General features: G+C 38.1%; 1 protein-coding gene across 1 annotated transcript in view; it reads left to right on the top strand.

Annotated features, from left to right (window-relative positions):
* Positions 1-18691: 18691 nt before the first annotated feature.
* FSHR (follicle stimulating hormone receptor) overlaps positions 18692-22039 on the top strand; it is a 209614-nt gene continuing 206266 nt past the window's right edge. Inside the window, exon 1 of the mRNA XM_012755341.3 lies at positions 18692-18839. Within this exon, the coding sequence (XP_012610795.2) occupies positions 18823-18839 (17 nt within the window). The 5' untranslated portion in view covers positions 18692-18822. The remainder of the gene's footprint in view (positions 18840-22039) is intronic.

The raw sequence follows: 22039 nt of genomic DNA, 5'->3' as shown, positions 1-22039 counted from the left end.
TCCGATCAAGAACTCCTCTCCCGACAGCTGAATGCTATAGAAGCAGAAAATTTGCTTTTTACCTTTCTGTCCTCAGGGGACACAGAGAGACAATAGGTGCTATCTAAAAAGACAGGTTATTGGGAAAGTTGATGGTTTAGATGAATGGGACAGCACTTTGGCAGTGAGAAGAAAAAACACGAGGGCATTAGGGGAGCCATCAGGAATGCCATCCCCAGAGGCTGAATAAACCCATCTGCCAGTGATATTATTCAAAACCACAGTCCAAACTGCAATTGTCTGGCAAATAGATTCTCATACCATTAGGTGAAAAAGATAGGTAGTGACAGGTAAAATTGAATGATGGCTACCCTGTTACATATATTGAACGCCTGAGGGTCGCTTCTGAATGTGTAGATTATCATTTGAGGTTAAATCACTCACCAGTAGTTGCCAGAGAGAGAAAATGAGAATGCTGAGCAGTGGCCAGGTGAATGTGTGGCTGCTACTAATCAATGGCAGTGATTCCTGGTGAGCAGATGACAGAGTGAGGCCAGAGCCACATAGCAAGATCTGAAGTAGCACAAAGAATCAGACCATGACCCAAAATGACTTTGGTTTCATGGTAAACGCCCCCTAATTTGGACCTTTTCTCCTTATCTTTTCCAGCTCACAGCCATTATTACCTTATTGAAAATTAGAGTGCATTTTCAGTGCACAGTACTCATTGGACACTATATGGTGAACCCAAAATGAATAAAAATGATATTCCTTCCTTTTCCCCACTTAATATCTGTAGGGACTCAACCAAGAACAACCTTCTCACTAGCCTTGTATGCCACCAAAAATCCTAAATTACACTCACTCTTTAGAATTAAAGGCATATGCCTCTGCTAGCTCTCTTAAAGAGGAGGTTTGCTCTAATACTATTTTAGGGCTGCCTCAGCATAAGGTGTCCTATGGGGCATCTCATCTCATGAAGCCCACCGGGCAGGCCCAGAGAAGAAATGGCCAGGCTGAGTAAAAGGAAAGAGGAAAAGAGAAGTGAACTCAGGGCGCTCCTTGAGCTGACCAAAGCCCACCATTCCCAGGTCATTGCTACCTGTGCACTAAGAGAAGTTGTCAGCATCTATAATCTTGTGATGCAGCAGGGAACAACTCATCTTCACACCAGTTTGGGCTGTAACAGGTCCCTGCCCCCATTTTTGTGCTTGTCAATCATCACAGAGAATTCACCCATTATAAAATAAAATGAATTGTCCTTTATGTTTTAAGAGTAACTTTCAACTAAAGAGTTCAAAGCACAAGCCAAATTCTCACATCTTTCTCTAGAGAGCCATAGCATATGAAATTCTTTTTAACTTGATCATTATTTTTTTAATGACTAAGGACCATTAGAAAATGGAATTTGTGGGATGGATCATACTTGGAAATTTTCATTGATAAAAGGTTCATAGAGACTTCCTGTGGAGGGACTTAGCCATCAATGAAGCAGAATATTATGACCGATCATGTACTATGTGCACTGCGGTCAAGGATGGGATAAAGGTTGAGAGAAACAAAAGGGAAAAGGAACCATCTTGGCCTCAAGGAAAATGGCAAAGAGGAAAGACAAAGTAGACATGCAGCTTTTGAGTTAGGCAGACCTTCATTTGAATACTGCCTGTATAGATGTCGGTGTGACCTTGAGAAAATGTTTCAACCTTCCCAAGGTTTAGTGTCCTCCTTTGTAAAAATAAGGAGGATCCATTATCTGACAGGCTGTTTTAACACATGTGGCTGCTATATGGTAGGTGCCATAGATGCTTCCATCCAAACCTTGTTCTCCCCCCTCAGGCTGGACAGACAAGAATGATAGCAACTTAATAGAGGCAGCTTAATATAATGAACAGAACCGAAAGGAATCAGGAGACTTGGCTTCTATTAATAGTTGCAGCTCTGCCACTATGAGAATGATAACTACTATTTCTAGAGCAATTTTCAGTTTATAACCATGTTAACATATATTCCAAGTAAGTGATCTAAAGGGAATAACGTCATGTCACTGAAGCTCAGTTGCCTCATCTGACAAATCGAAAGGAGATGGCTAGATATGGTCTGTAAGGGCCACTCCAACTGCCCATCTTATGATTCTAAATACTAACCGTAAACAATGAGTACTTCAAAAGGAGTACAATGAACACAGAAAGATCCTGGTGGACCTGGGAACATGAAAAAGTTTCATAGATCATTAGAACTTGCATTGCCTCTTGAAGCATGGGTAGGAAAGATGAGTGGATATTCCCAAGTGGCAGTTATGCCTGAGCCGAGGCAGGGAGTCATTGCAGAGGATGATGTGCAAAGATGAGAGAGAACAACCTAAAGGAAGCAAATAAGAGTGTTGAAATAGAACAGGACGAAAGACCAGGAAGGCTGAGACTATGAAACCAAACAGACATGAGATTGGCTACAGCACGAAACAGGAGCTATTGAAGCTCTTATGTGATTTAGCCTTTTCCCCAACTCCTGTTGTACTATGGTTACCACCAGAGTGGACACCCAACACTTCCATAAAATATTCCCACCTTTTATTTTCCCAAATAGATTTCTCCAGATCTCAAAGTACAACTTATGTTCTGCCTTATCTTGTAGAAGGAAGAGAGTAAACACCCAATGATTCACATGGATTGGCCAACTAGTTAAAACAAATATAATTCTTCCAATGCTGTGATCCACGTGACTCAGCACCAGAATGGTCTACACAACCAAAACAACATAAAAATAGTTCAGCTCCAATACTTATTTTTTTTCCTCTAACACCCAACACAATGCCAAAGACTTTCATCAACAGCACAGTGCTTAAAATCTTTAAATTAAAAACTTTCCTCTCTACTTCATGAATTTCACACATCACACTTGCTCTCTCCTCCACCAGGCCTCTCCTCAAAACCACATAAATCCACCCCCAAAACTTTCTTATATCTCCCTTGTCCTCCCTTCCCCTGTCCCCCAAATTCTTCATCCACTCAGTCCTAAAAAAAAAATAAATCCAGGAAGGAAGCAGAGAGATACTGAATAAATCAACACAAGAGTTTTGAGAGTGAGAAGAGATTTTGTAGACGTTCACATATTAACCATTTTTACATAAACTTCCAACATCTACTCTATGTTGAGCCAAATGTGATAGGAGTATGTTCAATATTTTGCATCTCATCCAAATCATGCCAGAGATGAGCTCCAGGGAGCCTAATTCCACAGACTTAACAAGAGAGACAAGGCAACAACTCCATTCTGTTCAGTAGCTCGTCTCCTGTGCTGGCAGCGTCAGAACCCAGCAGAACTCCGGAGAAGAAAGCACACATGCCGCATCTAGACTGGCCCACAGCCACAAAAGTGGCTGAAAGTAGGATTTGAATAGAAAGGACGAGAACAAAGGCATTTGGGTAACCCCAATATTAATATAAATCACAGACTCCAAAGTTCCTCAGTGGAATTATGTGATTCTGCTTATCTAATCTCAAGGGAACTAGTCTTCTCAGAGCTGAGAAAGCTAACTTTCCCCAGTCACTGGCTGCTACTCCTGAAACCCCTTTCTCAAGAGTAAGAATGTCCCTTTCCTTTTCAGTTCCAGCTGAAATGAGAGCTATGGTATTCCTGAGGAGCTGAAGAATCCCTTGCTCTTGTGTCTTGGGGCAGAATTCCTGCAACTCTTCTCATAGCCTAGGGAGAGCCAAGAAGGAGGCTTATATCTCCAGGCCATGCAAGTGTATTCCTTCCAAGAAGGCTTTCCCTTTCTCCCCACTGGGCTCACATGGTCCTTCCAATTAGCTGGGGCCAGCCTGAACCCAATTTACCTATTCCCACATTAACAAGTCCTCATCTGCTTTTCCGGATGAGCCTGTGCCCACCTACAAATCTCTCCCAAAGTATGTGATAAAAAAAATCCAATTCTTGGGTTCTGTGTTCCTGCAAGTCAGAAAGATGCCCTACATATTTTTTAACTGATCAGTCTAAAAACAGCTTCAGCCAATTTAAACCACTTTTTATAAAACATCATTTGCATCAGGTTTGACAGCCCGCCTGCCACTTTCCCACCCCATTATGATATGAAACAGCTGAGCTACCAGCTCTGGGGAAAACTAACTCTCTGCTGGAAACTGCAACTCAACAGTAATGGTCATAGGCCTGGAAGTTGCCCTTGGCTCACATGATGGGCTTCAGCCTGGGAAATTAAATCAATCTGAAGGAGGCAAGGAAAGAACTAATTTCTCTGCGTTACATAAATACAGAAAAAAAAATGCCGGTGATGTAGTGCTCTGTGGGGCCTCAGATAATGGCACTGAAGCTGCTTGTGGCCTTGTTATGGGCTCTGGGGGGTACAGAGTCTCCTTCACCAAGAGACACTGCATCCAGTGACCTAACAAATGGGTGGCCTGCAGAACGAGCTCCCCAGCCCTGGTAAACTGTCACGAACCAGAAAGCACAGTTCTAAAGTTTCCTGGAATTAAGGAATTGCCTGCCTGGGTCTCAGACTTCTGGTTTTGCTACTCCCACCTGCACTTTGTTTTGCTATTCTACAGTGCGTAGCCCAGCTCTGAAAACATGGCAATCTCTGCATTCAGACAACTACACGACTACACAAAGGCAAGTGGAATTCTACCTCTTCTCTGTATGGGTTTGGAAGATGCTTTCATTCAGAAGCTAGACCCAAATGTTGTGGTGGTAATGCATAGTCCTAATTGTACTACAATGAAGGGTGTCGTGTGCCTGGGCATATTGCTGTCCAATTGTAACAAGAGGGCTTTGCTTGTAGTCAGGTAGCTAACTTTTCTTACCTCTGGTCAGTGAGCTCTTCTATGGAGGTGACAACACCCTTGAGAGACTCTCAGGCCCTTTACCGAATGTATTCGGAAGAAGAGTCCTTGGTAAGGAGCAATCCTAGACGTTTGGCAAAGGCCTAAGGTTCTGAGAGCTGCTCCACATTCACCGCAGGTCCTGCACTTTAACTGCTCTTTCTCTCCTGGGTGCTTTTGGTCCTGGTTCTCCCAAGATATTTCCCGTACCCACTCCTCCTGCTTTTGATGGCCCTCACTTTGCTGGGACCCTGACCTCCCCGGCCCCGCTACCAAACAGACTAAGATTGAGATTATTCTCCTACATCCTAACCACGATTTGGCGGTTAATATTCACTTCTTACTAGAGTGTGTGTCAGAACATTCCAGCCCTGCCTTACCTGGGGACCAATATAAAACAGCATTCATTCATTCATTCATTCATTCATTCATTCATTCATTCATTCATTCAACAATGTGTCCTAAGCACTTGCTATATGCTAGATACTGTCCTAGGGCTTGGGATATGGCCCTGAGCAGAACAAACGAAAACCTCTCCCTTCTTGGAGCTGAAGTTCTAATAAGCAAGAGTTAGCAAATGATTTGAGACCTTTTAAGAATGTCACTTAAAATATTTTCCTTCATCGCTTACCTTTTCCAACAACTGTGCCTACTCTTTACTATTTCTATTTCCCCAAAGGAAAAAAGAAAATTCATATTTTTATATAAGTATGATACTTTATACTTTTCTATGTTTTCTCTTTTTTCTTTTTTATTTCAGCATATTATGAGAGAGTACAAATGTTTAGGTTACATATATTTCCCTTGCCCCATCTGAGTCAGGGCTTCAAGCCTGTCCATCCGCCAGATGGTACGCACCGCACCCATTAGGTGTGTATATACCCATCCCCTCCTCGCCCCTCCCATCTGCCTGACACCTGATGAATGTTATTACTATATGTGCACTTAAGTGTTGATCACTTAATATCAATATGCTGGTGAGTACATGTGGTGCTTGTTTTTCCATTCTTATGATACTTCACTTAGTAGAATGGGTTCCAGCTCTATCCAGGAAAATACAAGAGGTGCTAGATCACCATTATTTTTTGTGGCTGAGTAGAACTCCATGGTATACACATACTACATTTTATTAATCTACTCATGTATTAATGGGCACTTGGGTTGTTACCACATCAGCACAGTTGCAACTGTGAATTGTGCTGTTATAAACATTCGAGTACAGATGTCTTTTTGATAGAATGACTTTTGTTCTTTTGGGTAGATGCCCAGTAATGGGATTGCTGGATCAAATGGTAGGTCTACTTTTAGCTCTTTGAAGTTATCTCCATATTGCTTTCCACAGAGGTTGTACTAGTTTGCAGTCCCACCAGCAATGTCGGAGTGTTCCTATCTCTTCGCATCCACACCAACATTTATTGTTTTTGGACTTTTTGATAAAAGCCATTCTCACTGGAGATAAGTGATATCTCCTTGTGGTTTTGATTCACATTTCCCTGATGATTAGATCAAATATTATTGAAGAGATTCTTTAAACAACTTTGTAAGATACAATACTTTTAAAACTTTATATTTTGACATTAATTTTAGATTTACAGACAAGTTGCAAAGATAGTTCAGTGAATTCATATAGACCCTTCACCCTGTTTTTCCCAATGTTAACATCTTGCATAACTAAGAAACATTTATCAAAACTAAGAAATTAAATATTGATGTTATGCTATTAATATTAACTAAACTACAGGCTTTATTCAGATTTCACAAAATTTTCTAATTTCCACTAATCCTTTTTCTGTTCTAGGATTCAATCTAGGATTCCCCATTGCATTTAGGCTTTTAATCTTCTCTAATCTGTGACAGTTTCTTGCTTTTTATTTTTCCTGCCTGTCACACATTTGAAAAGAACTGATCCAGCATTTATAGGATACCCCTCAGTTTGAGTTTGTCTGATGTTTTCTCAGGATTAGACTAAGGTTATGGATTCTTGAGAAAAACATTACATGTGCCTGCCTTCTTTGCACATCATATCAGGGGGGACACAATATCAACCTGACCTATTATTGGTGATGTTAACTGTGATCATTTGGCTAGGGTGGTTTCTGTCCACCTTAAAGTGATATCTTTTCCTTTCTTTGTTCCTTGTTAGAAGGAGTCTAGAGTCCAGCCAACATTCAAGGAGAGGGTATTTAAGCCCAACCTCCTGAGAGGAGGAATATCAAAAATTTGCAGACATGTTAAAAGCACCAATTTATTCAATAAATTTTGGGGGGAAATACTTTGAGGCTATGCAAATGTCCTGTTTTAAGTTTTACTCCCTGGTTTTAACATTTACTTATGGATCTTGCCTGCAGCAATTATCTAATGATGATTTCATTAATATATTATGGAAGGAATAATGATGATTTCATTAATTATTATTTCATCATTTCATAATGATGATTTCATTAATATATTATGGAAGGAATATTATGCAAGTCCTTCTACATTTATTATTTGGAATTCGTCAGATCTGCTTCATTACCCATGTATTTATTTGACAATTTATTTATATAATTTTGGATGCACAGATGTTTATCTCATTTATGCTCCTGGCTCATTTTCTACTTGTGAGGTACAGATTTTAGTTCCTATTCTAGAAATAAAGAAATTGAGATTTAAAACCTTTTCATGACTCACCCAGGATCACACGGGCACTCAGTTGCAAACAGGATCTGTGATTCAAGCTTCTTCACGCTCAGCTCGTGCTGCCTCTGGTTTCACCTGGCATACAACTCGCTACATAGCATGAGTTTAATAAATGGTGAACAAACGAATGAATGAAATAGTAAACTTACTAATTCATTTGGTGACTGAAGCTGATTCTTGGTAATTTTATTCTAAGAACACAGAAAACCAGGAAAGGTGTAGTAGGGAGGTTCGAATATCAACCTGCAAAGGAATGTATTCAACAGTAAAAAGGATTCTTCCTGTTCACAAGGTGATTTTGTAGCTTTGGCATTTGCCCAAATGTTCAGAATATATCATCATTTCCTTAGCCCGATTTGATTTTAGTAAAGGATGAAAATATAATCTCTGACAGAAAATCTAGCAGCTGGTTTTCCTGATAATTCACCGTGATCCCAGCATGTGACTGTAACAATGCTCCTGGGAATCTGTAGAGCTCCCCAAGGGCAGAAGTTGTGTCAAATTTGTATCATAGGCACTCAATTAATGTTGCTAAATGTGTATCTTGCTTTTTTTGTGGTTCCTTTTGTAAGACTATCACATGGCCAGAGCTCCTTCATTTAGCTGCCAAGGATTTATGGTCTTATTATGTTTTTAAATGGCAACTTCAGTAAATAACTGTGTTATTAACATACCATATCCTAGAAACAGTAGAGTCAGTAGAAATGTCTGACCTCTTGCCCAATTTCTGACACATAGTAAGTGCTAAATAAATATTTGCAGAATGAACCCCTGAAGAAATTAATGTGTAGGCTGGGATAGTTTGGGGAAGACTTCCTGCAGGAGGTGGGGTTTGGACAGGAGCAAGAAGTTTGCTGGTGACAGGTGGAAAGGGCTTATCCTAACAATAATGAACACTGGTTCTTGTAGAGGAGTCACATTTTAGTCATGTTAGCTAGTAATAAGAATTTTCATTTTATTTGGATTCCCTGATAACCATAGGAAGAAGCCAACGCCCTCTAATAAACCTACAATCTTTTTCCAAATTCTTAAAGGCCATGTCTTGGTATGTTTAATTGGTCTATGACACCAAGTGATGGCAGACAAGCACTCAGCCACCTGGTATGGGATCACATATTGATAATCCCATTTTCCCAGCCCAGATGAAGGCCATCTTATCAACCACACTCTACCTGAAATTAGCCAGTTCTGAATGCTAGAGCCTGATAACACTCTACTTCTAATGACTAATTTCTATTTTTTCAGGAATCTATTTCCGCAACAGAAATTCAACACAAAATGACTTATATTTAATGCTAAAAGGGCCTCACTGTCCCATTTAACTAGATGGACTCATAGAAACAAAGTGCAACTAAGGTTATAGGACAGCTCTAGGAATAATGAGAATTAGAACAAGGGGTTGATGCTGATATGCCCATTTTTCTGTACATCTGTCTCTCAAATCTCCTTTGTCTAATTTTATTCCCGCCTTCTACAGATAGTGATTCTCCCCAATGCAGGAGAGACAAACCTCAGTTCACACTCTTCGTGGTCCATGAAATCAGAGGCAGGGCCCTTCTGTCTCCCATTCAACCAGGCACGATAGATACTATGAAGAAAGATATGGAAATTACTGATCTTGGTCACATGTCCATCCCAAAGGCCAGTGAGGCTGGGTGCTGTGATGGAAAGCCCTACCAAGACCACAGAATATAATGGGAAACGAGTAGTTTCCCAAGAAAAGAAGACAACAGGACATCCTCAGAACCCATCAAAGGTCCACTACTCAGCTGAGGTGTGCAGAGCAAACATGAGCAGGTCTGTCTTTGGGGACTGCATACCTAACATCCACAACCTTCACATCTAACAGGTTTAGCCTTATGGAACTTCCAGTTTCCTCTTTATCTTCACTCCACAGACTCCTACTCCAAATTCCTTACTGATGAGATAGGGAAGGATGAGCAATGAAAGCAAACTGTAACATAACCATTTGGGGCTAGCAACTAAAGAAAAGTATTGAGAAGTGATCATCTTTTCTTGTTAAGATGACTCCTAGCAAATTTTATATGTGGCTATAATAGTAGGTGGTCAATAACATTTTAAGCAGTTAAGACTGTGTATCTTGGACATAGGACACGTGGGCCAGAAGAGGCGTGCATAACAGCTTAGACATGGCAGAGCTAGCAATCCAGAGGTGACATGATTTGTGTTAGGGGACATTTAACATTTACTTGGCCTTCCATTACATTTTATCTACAAGTTACATTCTTGTTTGTCCCATCTTTTTGAGCTATGTTCAACACAAAAATCTTCTATGTATTCTAGCTAGGTCTACTGTGGCTCACAGGTTACTAAATTACTATCCATACTCAACACATTTATGAGTTTTCTCTATGACTCAAAAGCTACCTTACAGTCTATCTATAATTAGCCTCATTTCCACCTCATATACTTCTTTTATTCTCTGTGTAGCAGAATTGAGTTCTCTTAAATAAAAGAGAAAAATTAAACACTTGATGGCTTCTGCTGTTTCTTCCTGCTGGGACATTCTGGCACCAAATGACTGAGGAAAGAGCTGAATGTGCACACAGAAAAGCAAGGCAAGGAGGCCAGGTTAGGAGAACACTCTCTCTTCTGTTCTTCAGTTCCCAGAAGCCATGATATCCACTGCCAAAATATCAATTTGAACATTGATATATTCCATGATTCAATGAAACTTTGGCTCTTAACCCTCAGATAAATTATGAGTACTTTTCTTCTTTGAGTTTAAAAGCAGCCCTGAAGATGGAAACAGGCCCTGACTTATAAAGCTAGGTGGTAATTGTCTATACAACCTTGGCCACCTCCTTGTCCCTCACAACCAAGACATGGGGAATAATTCTCATATGAGTTCAATTTTCTCTGGGGATTTGGCAATAGCAGCAGCAGCCTCTGAGAAAGAAACACCCAAAGGCTGCAGTAATTTCTGCAATTGGTTGTGAACATATGGCTTGTTCATCATACAGCAATATTACTTTACTTTGGTCAAGTACAACCCTACCACACAAAGAAACATCCAGCAGTCATGCTGAGAAGCGGGGAGCAGAAGAGTCAAAACAGGCCATTTCCAAAAATATAACTGTTAACTTATGCAAATATTTTTAGTCACTTCACTTCACCTCCCCTTTTAGAAGTGGTTTTAAGACCTCAAAGGGCTGCTGGGAAAGGCAAGCTGGACCATCTCTGTAGGTCTCCCAGATTGTTGGCTGCTATAGCATTATAATATAGCAAGCTTTGAAATCAACAAGAATGATAAAGGCTATTGCTTAACTCTAGATGCTACATCAGACCCCATGGGGATACATATGGGTGGGGTAGGAGCATTGTGCAGCAGCAGAAATTTATTGGGGTCTGTAGAAGTAAATAAGGCAGTGATTGAAGGTACAGTATTGACAAACTGGGAGAAGACTCTGAATAGCCTGATCTGGTCTCCATGAGCTCACAAACACAGATCCCACAGAGCTATTTATCTTGCTCTTCTCCTATCTTGATGCATGGCAATAAGTTTCCAGGAAAAAATGTCAAGAAAGATTGTTCAACAATTTGTGCTCTCAAAATAATAGATCATAAATCCTGCAACATAATAGTTACAAAAAATATAAACATGCTAGTTGAAATATTCATAAAGGATCTTTATAAATTCATGAATAAGTCTATAATAAAGTAAATGAATTCCTCTAAAGTCAGGAAAAAAATGGAAATGTGAGTCTGGGGAGGTAAGTCAGAACCGTACCTATGGAAAACTGAAGACATATCTAAGGATCCATTGGGCTATAGCATCAGCAGACAAGGGGAAAGGTTGACTAAGCCTTGTCCATGAGCAGAACAGGGCACCAAACCTCAAATTACCTTACACGGAACAAAGCCTCAGGAAGGGGTATATATACGGTAAATCAAAAGAAAATCCACCAACAGCAGCAAAAGAACAACACATATAAAAAAATCACAAGTCTCCATGTTGCCCTTCACTCTGGATCCCCTGAGATTTACATTGGCTTAGGTCTGGATTTACATTTTTTCTCAACTGATGAAACCACAATCCAAGAATTTTGATTTAAAGTAAACCTAGTTCTGTAGTGCCCTGGGTGCCTGCAGAATCAAGGCACATCTCTCAGGGAGAGCACACCTTCAGCATAAATCTCTTAACACTCTTGCCCAGAGGGAAAGGCAGTGGAAACACAAATAAAAGAAATCAGACACACAAACACTTCACATTTAAGAAATAAAAGAGAAAACAAAAATAAGAGTAAATAGTAAGAGATTATTCAAAATGAACAAATGGGTTTGATAAAGACTCAGGTAGAACTTTTAGAATTGAAAAATATGAACATTGAGATAAATGCAATTGAAATGTTAAACAGTACAAGAGACAGTTATAGAGAGACTAAGTAACTGGAAGTAGGTATGATGAAACTGAACAGAATGAAGCACAGAGATATGCCAACATTGACAATAGGAGGGAGAAGTTAAGAACGTAAGGAATGCAGCAACATCCAGCAAAATGCTGTAGTATAAGATAAGAAAAGAGAAAATGGGGGATGGGTAATATTCCAAGAGATTGCCAGAGAGTTTCTCAGAAACGATGAAAGCCATGAATACTCAGACCCAGAAAGTCACTGAATCCCCAAGAAAAGTAAATACTAAAAAATCCATTCTTAGATACAATGCAATTGAATTACAACAATAAAGAGAGTATTTTAAGAGCAACTACAGAGAAAAGACAATGTACAAAGAGCAATATTTAGATTGATACCTAACTTTTCAATGGGGGAAGGAAAGACAGAAAGTTAAAAAAAAACAGTTCCTTTAAATATTTTCAAATTGTGAGAGAACTGTCAACCTACATTTGTATTCCATTAAATAGTATCTTTTAAGAAAAAGAATGAAATAAAAATACATTCATATCAACAAAAATAGAGGATTTTTCCATCTACATACCTATACTAAAGCTTCAAAAGGATATTTTTCAAGAAAAAAGAAAAATTAACCTAAGGATGAATAGTGGGTTAAAAAAAATGATAGACATGTGGTTTATATTAAACATTACTTGTACAAAAATCATAAAAATAATGAAGAACAAATGAGAGTTAAAATGGCTAAACAACAATATTATGTAGGTTTGGAGTGTGTGTTTGCAATTGAAGCTTTCATACATTTAACAATATTTGGTGAGCACTTATTATAAGCCAGAACTATTTGATGCACTGGGTAAAAAAGAGTGAACAAACAGTTAAAAAATTTTTTCCCTGTGAAATTTTGCATGCTAGTAGAAAAAGGCAAGCAATAAACAAATAGCAAAGTCAGATGATGATAAATTCTATGGAGAAAAATATAAAACAGAAGTAGGAGAGAGAGTGAGCACTTATTCCCTTATATTCTTATTCCTTTATATCTCTTTTACAGTCTATGTATTCTTTCTATAAATTTATCTTAGAAAATTACTCTATATGTTTCAAATTTTTGAAGGAAAAGGAAACTCTTAATTAAATTTATACTTATGTATATGAAGTGTGGATGTTAAATTTTTTAAAATGAAAAATAGAAGTGGAGTATATATCTTCCAAATACAAGGAGGGGTAGATAATGGAATGGGGGAGAAAATAAATCATTTAAAAGGAAACAAGAAAGGAAAATCTGAGATACGGAAAGAGGAGAACAAATAGAAAGCTTGAAAATAAGGTAGTAAAAATAAGTCAAAATATTTTAGAAATTACAGTAAATGAGAATGGACTGAACTCTCTGGGTAAATGGCATGCACTGTCAGATTTGATTACAAAAAAATATTGAGGAATATTTGCCCTTTATATGAAACAAGCCTCACAATAAAGACAGAGAAATGTTGAGGATAAAGAGATGAAATAAACATACTAGGCAAATATTAGTCAAAGCTATCTAGTATATCTATATCATATCAGTCAAGATAGGCTTTACTGCAAATATATGTATAAAGCCAGAGTTACAGAAGATTAAACCATAATGAAAACAGGTTCAGCTTTCTTGAGAGATGTAACATTTCTAAATTTGTACCAACCTAACATACCCCAATATATACAGCAAAAACTGAAAAATCTATGAGGAAAAATGGACAAATCTGTCCATTTGTGGGAAATAATAACATCTTCTCTTTGTGATTTATAGATCAAGGAGCCCCAAAATAAGTAAGTGTAAAGCAGATTTAAATATTAATAAGCTTAATTAATGAATATAAAGATGAAGACTGTTGTGTCTAACACTCTTTTCAAGCACGCGTGGAATATTTACAATTGTTAACAGAGACCCCCTACCTCATGGAAGACCTTATATTCTATAAGACAGACAATAAGTAAATAAAGTATATAGTATAAGGGATAATGATAAATAATGAGAATAAATAAAACTGGAAATGAGTGAAAGGAGTAGAGTGGGAAACGGTATCAATTTTAGGTGGGTAAACCATGTCAAACCTCACTGAGAAAGAAACATTTGCGTAAAGACCAGGAGGAGGTGATAGGGAGCAATGCAGTGTTTGGGGGTCAAGCTTTCCAGGCAGATTATGGAGGAAATGAGAAGGGCCTGAGGTTAATGCATGCCCAGATTGTTCCAACAGGGTAGATCAGTGTGGCTGGAAGCTGGGGCAGAATGGCTCTGGGGGAGAGTAGTAGGAGATGAGGTTTGGAAGATGTGGGATGCCAGCTCCGGTGGACCTCAGAGTTATTAATATTAATGAGATGTTAATTTTTCCTATAAGTGAGAAAGGACAATATTGGAAGATTTAATCTGATTTGCATTTTCATAATACCAGTATGACTTTTAAGCTGTAAATATACTGAATGGGCAAAACAGACACAAAACAGGAGACGAGTTAGAAAACTATTAAAACACTGAGTGAAAAATCAGAGTGGCTTAGAACTTTGTGGTAATATTCAAAGTGATGAGAAATGGATTCTGGATTTATTAGTAGTCAATGGGATTTGCTGACAGATTGGATGTCAGGTATTAAAGTCAAGCAAGACTCCACAGTTCTTTGGTCTGAACAGCTGGAAAGATGGCACTGCCATTTCCTAAAAGGGGAGGCTGTGGGAGGGAGCAGAAGTTCCACTTTAGACACATCAACCTTTGGATATCAGTCATATATGTGGGAGACGTATCATATAGGCAGTTGGGTATACTTAATATGAACCTGGAGTTCAGATGAGTCGTATAGGCTGGAGATATACATTTGACAGTCATCAGTATACGGGTGATTTTTAAAGCCATGAGACTGAGTTAGATCATCAAGAGAGTGAGGGTATACAGAAAAGAAAAGGGGTCCAACCATTAAATTTGGGGTCAACCTACTATTAGAGTTAGGAAACTAAAGAAAAAGTAGCAGGCTGGGCGCGGTGGCTCACGCCTGTAATCCTAGCTCTCTGGGAGGCCGAGGCGGGCGGATTGCTCGAGGTCAGGAGTTCGAAACCAGCCTGAGCAAGAGCGAGACCCCGTCTCTACTATAAATAGAAAGAAATTAATTGGCCAACTAATATATATATATAAAAAATTAGCCGGGCATGGTGGCGCATGCCTGTAGTCCCAGCTACTTGGGAGGCTGAGGCAGAAGGATTGCTTGAGCCAGGAGATTGAGGTTGCTGTGAGCTAGGCTGACGCCATGGCACTCACTCTAGCCTAGGCAACAAAGCGAGACTCTGTCTCAAAAAAAAAAAAAGAAAAAGAAAAAGTAGCAATGCTGACCTTTGAGTGATTAGTCATGCAAGGAGAAAATCCGAGTGGCCAAATTCATCAAATGCATTTGATAGAGCAAGAAGGATAAGGACTAGATAACTGGACATAGATGCAGAAATCATAGACAAATTAATAACAAATTGCATTCAGCAGTGTTTGAAAATGAAATCATATAATGATCAAACTAGATTTATCACAAGGATGCAAGACTAATATAGCATTATAAAATCTATTATGGCATTTACCACATGAATATTATAAGAGAAAAATCAAATGATCATAATAATGATATAGAAAAGTATTTGAGAAAATTCAATATCCATTTATAATAAATATTTCCAGCAAATTAATAAAAGTTTGGATACACACTGACAAAGTGTATTCACCAAAAAAATCTATAGTCATGATCCACTGGATATTCAAATAATGGAATTGTCTTTAAAATAAAAAATAAGGCAAGAATGCTTACTATTCAACATATATTATTAAGCATTGTATTGAAGGTATTAGTGATCTTAGTAAATAAGAATAAAAAAGTAAAATATACAAGGATTGGCATGGAAGACACACAATCTTATAATTAAAGAGCTGTATCATTGTCTATAATGAAAATCAAAAAGTGTCTAAGGAAAAAGTGTTAGCATTAGTAACAGTTTTAAAAGAAATTAGATAAAAGATTGACATAAAATTAATTGCATTCGTATATACCAACAATAATTAGGAAATGCAATTTCAAAAAGATAGCCTTATATTAACAGTAAAAAAATATGTATTTCACCTAAGAACATAATTAACAAAAAATATGCAAATCATTTGAGAAAATTATAAAACTTGATTTAAAGACATAATAAGAATTAAATAAATGATCTTGGAGTTCAGTGACATGCCATTAGCTTAGACTGGAAGACTAAATATCATGAAGACACACATTTTCCCTAAATTGATCCTTAGTTTGAATGTAATTTCATCAAAATCCCAAGAAGTTTTCAAAAGAAATTCAACAAGTTGATTCTAACTTCTATATGTTAACCAAATGCCAAGACAAGCCAACACTGTTAAGGAAAGGAGTCTTGCTTTACCAGAGAAAAAGATTTATCATAAAGCTATAATAGATTAAAAAATGAGAATTAATTGATAAATACAACACCAGAAGAGAAAAAACACAGAAACAAAGTCTCACATAACTGTAATTTACTATACTGATGGATGTAACATTGCATGAGGTTGAAATAAGAGACTGTTTAATAAATGAAGTAGAAAACTGGTTATCCATATGGAAAAATTGAAATTATACCTCTAAGGCCACAACACACAAAGCAATTGCTAATGGATTACAGACTTAAATGTAGAAGGCAAAACTTTGAAAAATATGTCTCTGACTTTGGGGAAGAGAAATAAGAGTTGACCATAAAAGGAATATATTTTACTAGATTAAAAAATGTTAATGACTGCAGTAAGAATTTTTACTCATCAACATATTCCAGGAAGAAAATGAAAATATAAGCCATAAACTATGAGAAGGATTAGAACAAAGATTACATTTTAAAATACCTTAAAAAGTCAACAAGTAAAAGGCAAAAAATCCGACATTAAAATGGTCAAAATATATTAACAAGTATTTCCCAGAAGAAAAACAAATGACAAATAGGTGGAAACTATTCACCCTAAGTAGTAATCAGAGAATTGCAAAAAAAAAAAAAAAAAAAAAGACAATGAAATACAATTTGCAATCACCAATATGACAAATTTTAAAAATCAGTTAATACCAAGTACGACAAGAATGTAGAACAATGAGAATTATGCACAAATGAAGAGAATTCAAATTAGTAAAACCAATTGGAATTACAGTTGGCATCATCTGGTAAAGCTGATGAACTTTTGCCTAGGATCCAGAAATTCCACTCCTAGACATACATTAGCCATGCCCTAAACCAGCCCCCAAAGAAGAAAACTAAACAATAGATTGTTTAGGGATACATACTCACATGGCAATACTACAAAAAATAAATCAAGGGAATAAAAAACAAAGATAGTGGTTACCTCTGTGGGAAGACAGAGAAATGGAATCAGGAAAAATTACCAAAGTTTCAAGGGTTTAAGTAACTTTTCATTCTTGCAGGTATTTTCATAGGTAATCTTTTTATTATTCTGATTCATAGCTAACATATTCATTATTTTGTATATATTACATTCTTCATAATAAAATTAGAGGAAAATTGAAGAAGTTCTGGATGTCAATGGAAAAGAACCCAAAATCTGTAAAATAATTTAAAAACGTTTATTCTGAGCCATGTGGGAGGACCATGGCCCAGAGCCATGCCCAAGAATCCTTGAGCAAGTGGTCTCTCACCATGGTTGGGTTACAGTTCAGTTTTATACATTTTAGGGAGATAGGAATTACACATAAACTCTTAATACATGGAAAGTGTACATTAGTTTGGCCCCAAAAAGCAGAACATCTCCAAGTGGGGGTGCTTACAGGTTATAGGTAGATTTAAAGATTCTGTGATTTGTAATTGGTTAAAGAAATGAAGTTTTGTCTAAAGGTTTGGAATTTTTTAAGTTAAGATTAGGAAATTTGCTAACTAGAGACAAACCACTGGACATATACCCATGATCTGTCAAGTAAATTGAGGACCTTCGAGTGTGGTTCAAACTTTGTCTTGCATAGCCTTAAGCCTGTTAATGAGTTACAAAAGTTGACTCCAAGAAGGGAGGGGTTGCATAAGAAGGCATGTGTGATCTCTCTTCTCATGGCCAGTAACTCAGCTTCAGGGTGTTTCTGGGATCCGCTTGGCCAAGAGGAGGTCCATTCAATCAGCTGGGGGGGGGGGGCTTAATATTTTGAGTTCGCATGGAAAACACCAGATCACTGTGGCTATTTTCCTCTTCTCTTTCACATGTTTTTGAACATTTTTCTATAGCTGTGGAGAAAAGACAGAATGGCCAGGCTTACTGTGTATAAGTTGCAGTCTAAAAACAAACATTTATCATGTGTCAAGCAATGGATTAAATACTTTCTATCCAATATCTTATTTAACCTTTACATGAAGCAACTGGGCGGGCACTTGTATGGTCCTCATTTTACACATGAGAGAGATAAAATGACTCACAGATGAATTAAATCACCCAAAGTCACATGGTCAAGTCAGTGGCCACGACAGCATTTGAACTCAAATCTGCTAAGTATCAGAGCCTGAGCTCCTAACACCTGAGGTATAATGTGTCTATTCAATTTGCTGCTCTTGGTCTTGTCTTTCCTTACAGGGTAAACTTAGCATGTGCTGAATACTGTGGCAAACACAAAAAGGGTAACACCAAGGTTTTGTATATGGGAGGGTTGCAATTGCTGGATCCAGGAGCACAGATATCATTAACCTGGACTAGGGTTAATAAATAAACAACTGCAGCTGATTAAGTAAATTATTTACACCATTAATTAAGTACTTTCTTTATGCCAGGTGCTGGGTAGGCGTCTCTAACCTTCACCACGCTGCTGGGTAGTTGAAAATGGAGGCTCAGAAAGCTTCTGGTGTTGGCTGAAGTCCCTGGTGTAGTGAATGGCAGCGCTGGACTGCAAAACTAAGTGGTGATGCTTCCTGAATCCTAACAAATGCTAAAGGACTGCAGGTAGGTGGTCAATACCTTCTGTCCGCAGAATTTGCAGTTGGGTTGACACTATATGAGAGAGAGATCTTTTATATCTTTTTATGTGTGATCACGAAGGCATTTCAAATGAAAACAATGACACTTACATGGAATATGACTATATGTGTAAACCATACCCTGTGCTCAACATACCTGGGGCAAGAGAGGATACACCCATGTTACATTATTTTGGGAGGGGGAGGTAGCGCTGGCTGGCTGGCAGGGGGTGGGGTGTTGAAGTTGGGGAGAGAATCAAACCAAGAAAAAGACCAAAAAGGAAAGTGGGTAATGAATCTAAAGATGTTTGGTTAATGAAAATGAAGCAAAGAATTGGGTAGTTTAGGCAGTTTTACTTTTTTAAAAAGTATATTTCAGTGCTTGATGCTATATACAGTGAATAATTCATGCTCTTTGGGATCACAGAAAGGCTTTGAGATGCTCTAGGAAAAATGAAGGGAGGTAAATATGTCCAGAGAGGTTTGTGGTTTGGGGAAGAGAAGGGTATATGCACTACATGTTAATGCAACTCTAACCAGGTGTCCAGATCAGCAAATCGCACCACAGACCATGTGATAAGTTGTCAGGCTGGCTTTCTATAGAAGTTGAATCAGGTTTGCAAATGATTTTTTTTTCAAATCATCACACATTCTGTGTGGTCTGCAAAGCTGAAACAGCCTACCCTTTTTTCCCCCTCTCCTTATCATTATAGGTTTCTGTCTCCTTTCCCCATAGACCAGCTTTACCGACTGATACTCACCATACCCCATCCCCCACCAACTCATTAGGCAGTAGCTCTGAGATGTCTGAACCAAATCTGAAAAACCTGCGATAACAACAACTGCAGGAGGGAGCTAGGGTTGAGGGAAGCCCACTGGATGATCTGATCAGGACTTCTGTGAAATATACCTCAGAGATATATTTCAACAAACCCCCAGGCATTAAAAGAGAACAAAGGTAGAAAGTAATTTTCACTATGCAATCCTTTAATGCCTGGGGGTTTGTTGACTGTGAGAGCACAGAGCAAGCAGCTGTGCCGAGGAGGTCAAGAAAGTTCTGGAAACAGTCTAAGACACGATGAGGACTGAATAACCACTTTCTCCCTCAAAGGTGACCCATGCTATAGCCATAGAACAGTTAGGGCAGGACTTCCAGGTAATGAGACCTCACCAGACAGACACCTTCAGTTTCTTCCAGAGAGGGTAGTAGCTACAGCCCAACAACCTATAAAAGGAAAAAATCTTTCCTGTTGAAAGCAATGGCTCCTGCTGGTTCTATCTCCTTATCTGCTTCCACAAGCTCTTCGGGCCCTCAGATCAAAGTTTAAAAATAATAATGATAATGATGATAATGATAATGGCTCACTTTTACTAAGCACTTCCTGTGTTCCAGCGATCCTTATACTGCGAAGCTATTATTGTATTTATTTCTCACAATTACTCCATGATGTAGGTTATTGTAATTATAATCAGGATGATTATATTCATTTTAGCAGATCAGGAAAATGAAGTATAATTCAACTAAATAACATGTTCAAGTTGCCACAGGTTTTAAGTGTGTAAAAACCCAGGTCTGATTTTTAACTCTATGCTCTCAACCCCTATGGCAATGCCTCCCAAATTTGAACAATGCACAGATCCTTTAAAAAGAGAAAAAAAATTTTTGTCAACCTCCAGTACTGACTAAAACCAGCTATAAACTCCATCTAAATTCACTAAACCAAAGCCAAACATATATATTAAAAACACTTAATAACTAAACTGTAAGACCAATATAATTCAAATTAAAAACATTAATTCACTGTGATGAAGGATGCTGTTCAGCTTAAACTAGATCATCAGTATTGGTTTTAATAGGAGAAAGATGAGCCTCAGGTCAGGTTCTGTACTGAATAATTTTTTGTGTGTATTTTGGCTTCAAAAGTAATTCAGATAATGCCTGTTAGTGTAAGTGTGGTGTTAATTATTTCAGGGCTTTGCTTGCTGGTTCACAATAAACAGACCTCACAATTTTTTCAAAACACTGCCAACAAACAATCTTCAAGTGTCAATTTTAATTAAGCGTCATTTGATAACTCTGTAATGCTGTCTTGTTTACTTGAAAAGAAGGTTATGATTGCAGCATTATTGAAATTTTCATTAAATAAACCCTGATTGTCAGAAGCAGGTCTCATTTCATGTGCCTGGCCATGTTTACCATGAATGAGTGGTGACAGTTTGGCTCGTTCAAAGATGGGCTCTGTAGAGAGTGTCTGCAGTTTGGGAGTGTCTGCTCAGTAACATATGGTTGTGAGTTTGATTTGCATATTTGCCTTTGTACCCGATGATGGCTCAGATCTCCCATCACATTTCTTCCTGTGATACCTTCATTAATGCATCACTTCCTGACATCATTTGACTTTCACTTAGTGAAAATAACATTTTTTAAAACAAATGTAGATGTCCCCGTGGAAATCATATGGCAGTTCTTGGAATGAGTGATCTTTAGAATGATTAGACTATGCCTGTAACTCATCAGATTATCACTGCAATGCAATATAATTTTTAAAAATTCTTTCATGAAACATTTGCACTGTTGCAAATTTGTGTATGAGTTCCAGTTTGTGAATCATGGACCATGTCTGCTGATTTCTTTGCATCCAGTAAGTCAGGAGGGGCACAGTTCTTTAGGATTTTACAGTATTGAAAACCTCGGTCCTGGAGTGATCTCTCAAAATACATGCAGGGGCTCCATTCTCAGACCCTTTCCACTGGAACCTAATCAGAGGCCCACATTCCTATTTCCATATGCCCCATCCACAGACATAAAAACTTGCTTCCCAGCACCCAGATTTTCCCAAGAGAAGTCCATCAGGAAGTGAAGCAATGGCTCTGAGCCCTGTGTTGACTTGTTTTACTTTGTAAGGACATAAGCCTCATCACCCTCTGTGAATAGACGAGGAAATTATAGCGCAAAGGATTGACTTCTCCAAAATCACTGAGAGGTTACAGATCTTCCGGTTCATGCTTTTCTCATTAAAACACACTGCTTCATTTGAGTAAGATGCATAGAAGCAGGGGATTCTTGCATTAGTAATACAATTATAATATAAAGGAAGAATGTGCACAAGAACAAGGAAAGAATCAGGAGCCATTCTGTGTCTCTATTAAGATTTAACACTGGCACCTCCTATTTTTAAATAACCA

Source organism: Microcebus murinus, chromosome 3 (genome assembly GCF_040939455.1).
Source record: "Microcebus murinus isolate Inina chromosome 3, M.murinus_Inina_mat1.0, whole genome shotgun sequence".
NCBI lineage: Eukaryota > Metazoa > Chordata > Mammalia > Primates > Cheirogaleidae > Microcebus > Microcebus murinus.
Note: the sequence above shows the minus strand (reverse complement) of the source record. Positions and strands in the feature narration are given on the sequence as shown.